The following is a 12,539-nucleotide window of genomic DNA, read 5'->3' on the forward strand; positions in this document are numbered from 1 at the left end:
GGCCAAAGAAAATTGGAAAGGAGACAACAGCGATAACATTTTGGAAAATGAAAAGCAGGTGGATATGCATTCATTGAATCGGTGGACCTGACAAAGTTCAGCAGGGGCAAAGCCAAGAAGGAACTCGATTTACATAGAAGAACAACCAAAAAGCTCTGGGATCTGGTGGCTTCAGGTCCCTACGGAAACGAGAATGGCAAATGGGCTAAAAATAGGAGGACAGATTGAAAACTATGAAGCTGTCAGACACCCCAAATCTATTTCTCCACTTTGGCAGAAGACTGACTTATTCCTTATTCAGATTTTTTCCCTGAACAGAATAAAACTGAATATTGAAGGACTGGAGAACCCAAGTGAGTTGGGAACTGTGATATTATTCTGAATATGGAGCTATGGAGCTGTTAGAGTACTAAATACTGGAGGGATTGGTTTTAATCCACTCAGCTCTCATTTTAGAGAACTGGCAGGCAGGATTATAGCCTTAAAAAGACATTAAAAATATGAGGGAGTTTTCAAGAAATTGACCTGGCCAGCTCACAATGATCAGCGAGGCCATGCACATGCACAGAATGTCCAGTCAGCTTCTAAGTGGCCAGCTCGAATTCTAAACTTAGTCAAGTATTCATTAAAGTTTCAGGGTTAAATAAAGGTATTTTAAGTTAGACATGGTCATGAAATTTTATCTGTGACGCTCCTTTTTCTCAGTGAGTTTATGGGGGCTTTTACTCCCTTCTTCATCAAGAAAGTAAACAGAGAGAGAGGAAGATAAAAAAAAAAAAATCCTGCAAACAAGACTTCTAATGTAAGAAAAGGGCAAAGCATACACACCACAGAAATAACAACTCTAGGAAAACAAAACAAAAAGAGGGCAGGAAATAAAATGTAGTTATAGAGTATACTTCAATGCTCACCTGTGAAAAATGATACCTGGCCACCATGATGTACACGGAAAATTTGGATCTTGATATAATTAGGAGCTAACAGAAGATGGGGTGATGGGAAGTGTCTACATGTGTGATAAAGGCAGGAGGAGGAAAGAAAGCAAAAGCCTCATCTTCTAGAGTGTGAAGTCGGTGAAGTCCACAGATAATTCTTAAGACCAAAAAATCAAGAAGTATCAACAAAAGCATGTTATATAAAGTTATAGAGGTCGATTTTGCAAGAATCAATTAAAAGAACAGGAAGACCTTGCCTCCAAGGAGCAAGAAAATAGTTTGGGCAGAGGAAAGTGGAGGCAACTGCTATTTTTATAACAAGCCTAAGAGAAATATTTGCCTTTTAAAACTATGTGCAAGTATAACTCTGACAAAAATTAAAATTATATGTAAAAAAAAAGAATATGAGAATAAAAGAATATTTCTTGATGGTTGGAACTGTCTTGTTTTATCAACGGTGTCTTATCACACTGTAGAATGAATATCTAGTCTAGAACAGTGCCTCAGTGATGGAACTATGACATCTGTGAATTATCAGACAAGCTTAGTGTTGAACTAGAAAAGGCGGCAGATTGTCATTTATCCTGGTTCAATGGATAACAGATACTGACAGTTGACAAAATTGATAGGCTTTAATATATAGCTTAGAAAAGTCAGTACAATAAATCCAAGAACTAAAAATTGAAATCTATCCATCTAATTCTATGAGAAAGTCCCACTTCTTTTGCAGTCCTGAAAAATAAGGAACACATGGGTATGTTAGCTGTTATATGCACGCAGAGTTTCCAATCTGCTCCATAAAATATTCATGTTTGTTTGAATATGAAAAATATTTCCCCAACATCTTGTAGTAAAACTCTCTGCATCCTGCTCAGTTTATAGTTTAGAGCAATTTCTCCCCCAAATTCATTGTCAGAATGTTTTGCATCACAACCTCCAAGCACGTTTGATGAAATGCAGATAACTGGGCACTACTCCAGACCAAGAGATTCAGAATCTCTGACATCTGATAATACGCATTTTTCATAAGTTCTTGAGAGATTTTTATAATATATTTGATATCAAATTTATACCCTAGGTAACTCCCAGGGTTTTTGTTTGATTGTTTATTTGTTTTTTTTTCTTTAATCAAAGAGTTATAACATCCCTCTGCTCTTGACAATTGCCTGTCTTCATCATCAAAATCTTTCCAAATCACGTATGCGACACTTATTCACAGACTGTGTTTATATAGGTATGCACGTTTTTTCTCTCAAACAAGGTAAATTCTCAGAGACACAGGGCAATACCAATATGTCTTTGAATTTTCTCACAACATACCGTCTCATCAAATATTCATTCTTTAATAAATGTTGAAAAGAATTAAAAGGAAAATGAATGGGGATGTTGAAGAAAAAGTATTATCATTTTAAATCACGACAAACTTACTTCTAGAGAACAATTCTCTTCAATGGTTGCCACATAAACTCTAAGCTTTTAAAACGTTGTGGTTTTAGATATAAAATATGAATCAATCAAACTTCAAGCTTTCAATTAGTATACATTTTTATTTATAAACTCTTTGTATATCAACTAAAATGGTCTGTCTGCCTTTTATCATTCCTGCATAGTACCAACTGTCATTTTTGTTCTAACTACAAATCATACCACCTCTGAAATTCTTTCTTAGATTGCTAGGAATTAATGAAAAAAAATTTTTTTAAATGAAAAAGAGACCATGATCTTCACGGAAAGAGAGCAATGTGTCCATGGGTAGAAATTAGGTGGAAAAATATATTAAATGGCTCTTAGCCAAGTAAGAATTTAGTCGCAGCAGCAATTTTTTAATTTCTTTGATATAATAAAATAATGTCATCTAAAAACTCCCTGCATAAATATACAAGCACATTGCATATTTTAATAAAAATCTAATGGTTCGAAGTGTTTCAGACTATAGTATTGACATATAGTACTTGAAATACTTTTTCCAGTGTCTATGTGATACAAAAACTTCTAAAAACTAATTTTTCTCTTAATTCTATCTTAAGGTAAATAAAAATTTATTTGAAAGGTTTCAACCTAAATTTTCACTTGCTCAATTTAGCATAATAGAGCAATGCAGTGCATTTGTTATGAAATTTCACAATTTTAAAAACTTTGAGTACATTCTGACTGATATTTTTTTTCTATGGGATTAGTGTTATGATAGTTCTCTAAATATTTTTATTCCAGACATGCTACTTTTTTTTCTTCCCTAAGAAAGCGAACCAATGAACTTAATGCTTTGCATGAGTTAGTTGGAATTTTTCTTAACCTGAACATAAAAGCAAATTTGGCCTTCAGTTAAGACTTTTCTTTACATGTTATTAACAGTGAAATAACCTACTGGCAAACATCAGAAAGGATGGAAAAAATATCCCCCCTCCTCCTTTCTCCCCCTGACTTCAATATTCACTGAGCTGCTTTGTTCTCTGTATCCTGCATAATTAATAACTACTTTGGCAATCAGTCATGCATTCCTTAATGGCACCTCAGGCATCAAGTGTCCTTTTAAGCCTTCCCCACAGAAACCATACACCCTTCTACAGTGTGCACTGTCTGGGCACTGACTTAACTCCGGACAAGTCATGTACAAATTACTATTAAGGAAAACACATAGTTGGGCTTATAAAGTGGCTATAATACTTACTATTTAGTTAATATCACTTAATCACTTTATAGATTACATATATAAATAATTTTACTAATGAGAATAAAAAAATATGTGATGTCCAAACAAGTGTCACTGATTATATATATTAAAAAAGAAAACATAAAATTATACAAATAATAGAACAAATTTGGAAGCAATTAAGAAAAAAAAAAGATGAGTTTCACTGGTCACCTCATGCTCTCCTTTTTAGGCAATAAAGAAAAGATAAAAATATATGTAGTCAATGGTACGTGGTAACTTTTTTTCAATCTAAACTGATTCATTTACTAAATGGAAAATGAGAGTGAATAAATTGTCGAAAATATTCTATTCCTTCTGATCGGAAACCTTAGATTAAAACTCTTTAAAAAAAATATTACTATATTCAATAAACTACTTGGAAATAAATCAGTAGTATTTTAATCATCCTTCAAAATGTTAACCAGATTGGAGGGAGAAAGAAAAATCTTCAGATCTTATAAACATTTTAAAAGATATGTATTAGGAATAATAATGTACTCAAGAAGAACAGTTCTAGATATATGAAGAATAAAACCACTAAAAATATTCAGGTTTGATTTGTACATTTTATTTCAAAAATAGGTATTTTTTCAAGTAATTGTCTGACAAAAATATGCAATATTTTTTACATTAAGGCTCAGATTTTTTAAAAATAAAATGTTTAATAAGGTCTTTTGATAGTTGAAGAAAATATATTATTTTTTTCAGTCTTCGTAGGTTTTTTAACATTCTTAAATAATGGTGCTTATGCTACAGTACACAGAGTAAAACATACATAATCTATTATAAATTACTCCAAAATTAAACAAGAAATTTTCTTTTCTTTCTAAGAGATCTGAAATGTGTGCTGGGCTCTCAATGTGTGTGGCCTCCAAACAGAAACAAGCTTGCACTGTTTTATTTCAGTTTTGCTTCATTTCTTCCCAAACAATCTCTCATTGCTAATCTACCAGTCCCTTTTTTCACCCTCTTTTAGCATGAAAAAAAAAAAAACAAAGACATTATTAACTCCTTATGCACAATCTAAAAGCTGCATATATATCATTTGGCATCATTTTGCATGATTTATTTTTCATTATTTATTAATGGGCCATAACTGGGGAATATAGTTTTTCCAAAATAATTTTGAAAATAGCATTAAAATGCTAAAAATTTAAATTTATGTAAATCTAGTATTATTTTTTAAGCTACGAACTAGCTATAATTTCATGTAAATATCTTATGCTAAAATTTTTTCTAAACCAAAACAGCCTATAATCTCAATTTAAAATAGGAAAATTGAAAGATAAATTTTATGTTTTATTTTAATGTACCTGAAAATGATACTGAAATCATAGCATTACAGAGGAAAGTATATCTATATATCAAATATATATAATATTTCAATATTAGATCAGTATCACTTTATTTAAGATAGCGAGTATTTCCTTGTTTAACTATATACTCTCATTCATTAGTTGAGGGAAAAAGAATGAGTAAATCATATTATGAAGGTGAACATAATTTTTATTGGCAACATATGTGGCAAAGACCAAGAATTTTACCTTATGTATTAAAACTCCATCACTAAGATACACAGTAATCAGAACCTTGGAGCATTAAATCAAATATCCATTCATGCTCCCCAAAAAAGCTACAAAATTATCTTTCTTATATTAAAGATATATTTAATAAATATTAAAATATTAAAATAAACTTTCTCCATAATTGTACCAGAAAAAGATGTGATTAAACTCAGTTTTTTTCTGCACATGAATAGATGCAAAATATTCATTAAGTTAGCTACAAAAAGCAGGTAAAGATGATTATATACATTAATGGTTATAATGTCATAAGTAGCACTAATTTCTTTAAGATTCCTAGACAGCTGGATGTTCTACTCCTCAATAAAAATAAAATAAAATAATAAAATAAAATTAAAAGAAACAAACAAACAAAAAACCCAAAACAGTTCAATTATTTAAGTAGGGCAAAAACATGTTTTTAGTAAAATAGCTTGATATATCAGGACCAGGAAAATATGTGATTCTTCAGTTTTCTACTTTATGAATCATCACTATTATGCAACAGCAGCAAAGGTAACATAGTAAATGAAAAGTTAGTGCAATTCCATATGGGTTTAGCTAACTCTAAGGAGAAATGGCTAAATGTCTATGAGATATTAATGAGCAGCTGCAATGTGTCTGGCATTAGATTAGGCGGTTGGTAACAAACCTCAAAGTAGGAAGTTAATAGTCCGCTAAGGACTTGTGGTTAATATCATTTTTATCATTACAAAGTTGAGAAACCATCATGGCCAGTGGCCTCTAAGGTCTTATTTTACAGGTGGATTTGCAGTCACTGAGACCATTGCCTCTAGGGAACTGGGTGTGCTAATGACGAAGTCCATTCTTGGCAAAAAAAAAAAAAAAAAAAAAAAATATCAGAGATGTTGGTGAGAGGGAAGTTTGGAGGGGCACTTGCCCCTGAGCAAATGACACAAGAACTTTTAAGTCTCTTCTCCAAAGGGCAAACTTTCTTCCCTTAGGCTTTCATTCATTGATACACAGATAAGATTGATGGATGGCTGCCCTGCTTGGGGGAAGTAGGTAAGGGAGGGATGTCATTTAGCAAAACACAATGATAATTCAAAACATTCTGTAAGACATAAAAGCAAAATCCCTTGTCAAATTTTCACTCATCAAATTTTGCCCTTCTGGGGGCAGGTACGGCATTTAGCATGAGTGGCTGTAAGGGAGGAGAGATGGATATATGGAAACAAGACAAAGCACAAGTGAAGAGATGGCAGATAAATTGTCAAAATAAATTTAAACCCAAAAGAATCAAGGCTTGTGAGATTGTAAATTCATACATCAATAATCACTCCAGAAAGCAATCTAGCAAATTAAAATCACCAAGTCATTCTTATTAGGCAATGTAGGGCCCAACTGTCATGTTCTCTTATTTCTTCCAGCCCAAAGCTTACTGTTTTCCTAAGCATAAAGCTCATTAATATAAGGTCTCCTATGCTATTTCTCTGCATATCTCCATTTTTCTCAGTCCATCACAAGGCACCTTAGTTGCCATACAAAACATGGCTCCATAGATGCCAGGGGAACATCAATTCTCAACCCACAAAAGTTCATACTTACAACTTATCAAACTATTTCAATAACTATTTACAAATATACTAAATTTAATTTTTGTTATGCAGTCAGTGATACATAGTTCACCTAAAGTCTCAGATGCAGTTTCTGGTCTTTGTCACAGTAAATCTCAGATAACAGGTCAAACTCAGGCGGTAGGGCCTTTCTTACTGAAGAGGATGGGTGGTACTTACAGTAGGTCCTTATAGTTCTTTAATTCATCTCAAGGCTTATGAATCTGACATACACTTACAGATAAAACTACAAATGTCAGTGAATCCCTTGAGAATTAACCTGGAGTGAATAAGTTGTATGATCAATTCAGCATTTAAGCATTTATTAATAACCTATATGGTACCCAGAACTGAGCTAGGCCCCATAAATTCCCTGTGTTTTTATCTTTATATATTTTATTTAATCCACACAACTCCTTGTGTTACACACAGATAATCCATGTGGCCATAGAATCAGAAAAGGACAACTCTTGCTGTTGGTATATATGCATTTTAGCATTTGTCTTATTCTGTAACATGCGAATAGACTGCTATTTATACAAATTTAACTTCATATAATAGGAAGAGAGTAGTTCATCTAAAATACAAAAATCTCAGTTTCAAGTTTATTTGTGTCACAAGTTTGGGATAAATAAAACCTTTGCTGTGACATAAGACCTACCATTATGCGTTTTATAATAAATTTAATTGTTTTGTATTTAAATATTTAAGGACATAGTGCTATAACCCAAACTGAAAATGTAGACTCTACGACTTTGTGAAAATGTAGCCATGGCTCCCAAGGCCATCTTAGACTTAAAACAAAGAAACAAACACCAAAAAAAACAAATTCTGTGAAGCAGGATTCTGTAAAAGTGTATTAAACAGATTCTTAGTGGCTTTATGCAAATAAATAATCACAGTGTCACTGTATTACCTATAAGTAGCATTTTTTAAATCCTTGCCTATTATCATATTTCATTTTTTTTCATTTTCATTTCATTTTCAACTAATTTCATAGTTGAAATTATTAAATTTTATTAACTTTAAACACAAAATTGTTATTAAATTTAGAAACATTTTTGGAAATTAACAAAGGAAATAGAAAATCTATATGTACTGACAAAAAGTATTTCATAATAAAATAGAGATATGGATATCTTAAATAATCTACATAAGGAAATTGATCAAGGTTCACAAGATAAAGTTATAGCATATATTTTAGAGCTATCTCCCCTAACTTCAGTTTTACACAATAAATGATTGTTACTAAATGAATAAATTGTCATTTTCGAACTTCAGTTTGCGCTGTTTTTTAGCTGTAACTTAAATAACTAAATTTCAAAATTTAAACATCAATTCCATATTTTTAAATTTGACACATGAATTGCTAGATTGCTATGTGCATTGTTTTTACATCCAATAAGAGTTTACACGTTAATGCATATAGCCCGCAGCATGTGGTGTGTTCTGGTGTGCCTACTACTCATTTGCTACTCACCCTGTCAAAATCATTAAAGATATCAATTTTTATATTATTTTAAATAGTGAAAAAATTGGTCATATTTAAAAAGTATACTAGATGACATCATCCTATTTGTATGAGTACTTCTGAATTACTATTACAAGCAGAATGTGATAAAAATTCAAAAGGGTTTTCAATATTCTGTTGTAGTGCAACAAATAGATACAAATATTTGAAATAATATATAAAATAAAGGGTAAAAGCAATCATGATTCGACTAAAAATACAATAACAATTATAATGAGAAAAAAATAGATTTCTTAAATTCTAGTGAGAATTTTAAAACTTTTTCGAGGCACGAAAGGCCATAAATATTATACGAGCAGGATAAATATTAAGTAGAAAAACAAATTAGTTTTAAAAATATATTTACTAAAACATTGATTTGAAAAGAATTAATATTTAATGTTTACCTTTCTCCAGAAAAAAATAAGAAAAATATGTTATATATTTATTTGTATACAACAGATCTAGAAAATAAATTTTTGGTGAGTTCAGAAAAGTATGACTCCACTTTAATGGGAAGGAAGAAAAGTAAAATATCACATAAAAGTGTGGACTTTTAAGGTAATACAGACATGAATTTAATTAAAATTTTATTAATGCCAAATAGTGTTGGCTTTCAAGCTCTGCAATATATTCATTCCAAAAAAATGTATATGAATTTAAAAATAAGAACTATCAGAGTCCTATGTGAGCTTCAAAATTTACATCTTTAAAGTCAGAGTAACATTTAGCAAAAGGCAAGAGTATCATATAAGAAGAGTCACCAAAATCATACTTTATTATTTAGTGTGACTCATAGTTGAAATTAATTCAGTAAGATATTATATAGCCCAGATTTTGATGGTGATCCCTAAATGCTAAAACTAATAAATACACAAATTTCCTTATTTTTCTCAAGAGAAAATTCTATGTCTATCCTATGTAATTTCCCATCAACACTGACATACCAGACAGTGAGTTGGACGGGGACACATATGATACAACTTTCTAAATGTTGTACAAAACATATTTCTTTCATTACATTAAAAGGTATTTAATATGGCTAATGATCTACATTGATGAAATTCAAGTTGTGATAATTAAAGTGACATTTATAAAAAATATCAAGCTAGAGAAAAGGTTTTTGTTTTGGTTTCCCTGATTCTCCTGTTTAAAACAAGAAGGGTGAGTAAACAAGTAACTGACCTAATTATATAAAAGGAACTGTAAGTGGTACTTACGGGCATGACGATGTTGTAGTGGATGCAGAACCCTGGTTCAGAAGGAAAATATTCATCAGATACAAATCTTATCCTGATTTGATTTCCTTTAGAAATCTGTTTTCCTGGCACAGTCCCAGAGCCACACCAGCGCCCTAACACAGTTCCATCACTGGGGTCCTCAACTTCTACAAAATCATACCTGCAGAAAGGAAAAAAGAAGAGAGACACAAAATCACGTTCTGCTATTTTGGCAATTCAAGTTCCATGCAATGAACCCATGGACCACATTTAACTGGAAAAATATAATCAAATATTCCAAAAAAGAGATACACTGAAAATGCACCCCAACTAAAGAAATATGAGTCTTTTATTCTAAGCCCTCCTATTTTACTGTTAATGGACGCCAAATTCACTAAATAGCCATCTCAAAACTTAAACAGTTTGTATGAAGCAACTATATCTGACATTGAACTCATGAATTATTCAATTTAATCTCCATTTGGACATCATAGCCTTACTTCAATCTTCATTCTTATTATTACTGCCCATTACTTTCTGACAGTAACTCTTGCACCCTAGTCAGGCTCCTTGGCTTCCTCTCCTCATGTGTGATGCAAGCTTCTCTGGAGCCACTTTGTCATATAGACATCCTTCAAATCTCACTTTGTACTGTACCGCTACATAGTGTTCTCAGCTCACCGTCACCTTTCTCGTTTTTGATAAACACATTTTTTTTTATATTAACTATACATACGTAAGTGATCCATCTTCATACTTAGGCTCTTAAATTCTTGAAGAAAGGGATCAGTTCTTACATAGTTTTATTTCGCACTACACTACACACAGAATCTTAAACACAAGGAATAAAGGATTAAATGTTTTAACAAATGCTAACTATGGTTTGGAAGAACAGAGCAGTGGATTTAGGCAGCATTGCCCTTTTAGAGAATGTTTCAGAAATCTGCAGAGGCATTTTAGGTTGTCTCAATGGTTGGGGGTGAGGAGGACACTGTGAGATGTGGTGATCCATGAATGTTGGACAATGGAAAGTCCCAAAATGAGTATTTGTCCCATGCCCTCCATGCCTTTCAAGTAGTTCCCTGGACATTCATGTACGTGATATGTCTGCTATTGTTCATCTAAGTCTGGAACCTAATATTGTCTCACATATAAACACAAATATGTTTTGCAGTTTTAGTTTCAGACCAATTTTCCAGAAATTCAATTATCAAATAAGTAGAAGTTTTAATACTTTGGAACTTTACCAAGAATTACTCCCTATTTTGAAAAAGAAAATCATATTTGTAACGGGAACACTGCTTATAATATTTTTATCACAATTAAAATAATTAAACCTATTCATATTATTCTAAATTAATTAATAGCTGTCATTATCATGATTCCACTTAAAAGATGCAAATATCTATTTCCTTTTATTTTTCTAGTGTATATTTTTATTTATATATTTAAATATGTGATTTTAATGCCAATTACTTTGTTATTATATCAGCTCCATATATCATGCAGATCAGTATGTTTATTTTTTAAATGATTGCACACACAGATGATTGCTTATATGAATTTTACTTCAAATACTAAGGGACATTGCAAAACTTCTGTTAAAAGGGAAGTTGAAAATCATTGGTAGATTTTTTTAAAAAGTCTAAATTCAGTAAGTACTAGATAACTAAAAATAATATATTTTGTGTAGTATTGAATTTATAGATAAAAAAAATTGTTGAATAAGGACTACGTATATAATGAACCAATTATACTTATAAATCTTTGTCTTAAAGAAGTATCCAGAACTCTCTTCTGTAACTTCATCTGTTTCAGCCTCATTTTCCTCTTCCTTAAATTGAAGATAATGCTACCTAACTTACACGGATGTTTTAAGAAAGGAAAAAGAGACAGCACATGTGTATTGCCTAAAATGTAATTGCCACTTAATAAACTTTGTCCCTCACCTCTATCTCACATCCCTACCCCTATCCCCACACCTACCTTTTAATATAACCTTGGGAGTTTGAAAGATATAAATTAGAAAACTCAAATACAAAGGGGAGAGACTATTTCTGCTATATTATGTGACAAGTCCAGGGTTATAAATTACAAATGCATAAGCTAGCCAATAAAACCATCCCAGGAATTTTGGTGTATGTATGTGGTGGAACCAGGAAATGGTGGGGCTGGGGTAAGAAGAGTTGAGTAGAACAGACCTGCGTAGTTATTTCAGATATATCTGGTACAGAAGTTGATAACTACCATTTTAAATCAAGGGGTGATTTTTATATTAAGATTGTTTACTTGTGAAACAAAGCTACTATTCATAGCTTGTTCTGTGCCTGATGTAGGTCACCACCACTGCTAGTTTGCAAAGAGCAAGATTTCAGGCTTGGTCAATCACTCTACAAGTATTTATGAAGCACTGACTTGGTGCAAAGTGCTATGCTTTCTCAGGATACAAAGATGAAACTATAGCTTCTTTGGGCTCAGGGTCCATAAAACACTTTGGTGAGTGCTCTAATGAGAGGATGTAGGAAATAGTGTAGAATCCTGGCAGAGTAAGAGTAATTCTATACAGTGAGATTAGGGTCAGCTTACAAGGAAACATTTGGGCTGTCAATGAGTACTGACTGACCGGGGGTGAAGCGGGGGGAAATGGAAATGCATTCTAGCAAGAAGTGCAATCCATAAGATATAAAAGAAGAAAGAAAGGGCCAGGCATGGTCGATTGTGAATGGAGGATGGGAAACAAAGAAGTAGATGGAGATCAAACTGGAAAAATCGGTGTAGGTGAAAAAGACTTGATATTTCAGTCAGAGGATCTAATATTATTTTGTAGGCCAATGTTGAAAACAGGTAAGCACAATTTTAAAAGGAAGTAAGTTTCTTTAAAATTTTAGTCGCCATTTTAAAAAGTGGAATTTCACAGAAAAATCTGGATTTCTGGACTTTTTTTTTTTTAAGCTTGAAGTTCTGGTAATACCAAAAATCATTGACTCCATGAGGGCTCAGATCTCCAGAATTGTCAGTTCCAAGAGAAGATATATCTTTGTTT

The 12,539-nt window shown here is 32.1% G+C and overlaps 1 protein-coding gene across 2 annotated transcripts in view; it reads right to left on the reverse strand.

Annotated features, from left to right (window-relative positions):
- PDGFC (platelet derived growth factor C) overlaps window positions 1-12,539 on the reverse strand; it is a 167,476-nt gene that overhangs the window by 41,324 nt on the left and 113,613 nt on the right. For both annotated transcript variants that reach the window (XM_011360331.2, XM_011360332.2), the window contains one exon: window positions 9,497-9,677. In XM_011360331.2, the coding sequence (XP_011358633.1) occupies window positions 9,497-9,677 (181 nt within the window). The remainder of the gene's footprint in view (window positions 1-9,496; window positions 9,678-12,539) is intronic.

Source organism: Pteropus vampyrus, unplaced genomic scaffold, assembly GCF_000151845.1.
Source record: "Pteropus vampyrus isolate Shadow unplaced genomic scaffold, Pvam_2.0 Scaffold53, whole genome shotgun sequence".
NCBI lineage: Eukaryota > Metazoa > Chordata > Mammalia > Chiroptera > Pteropodidae > Pteropus > Pteropus vampyrus.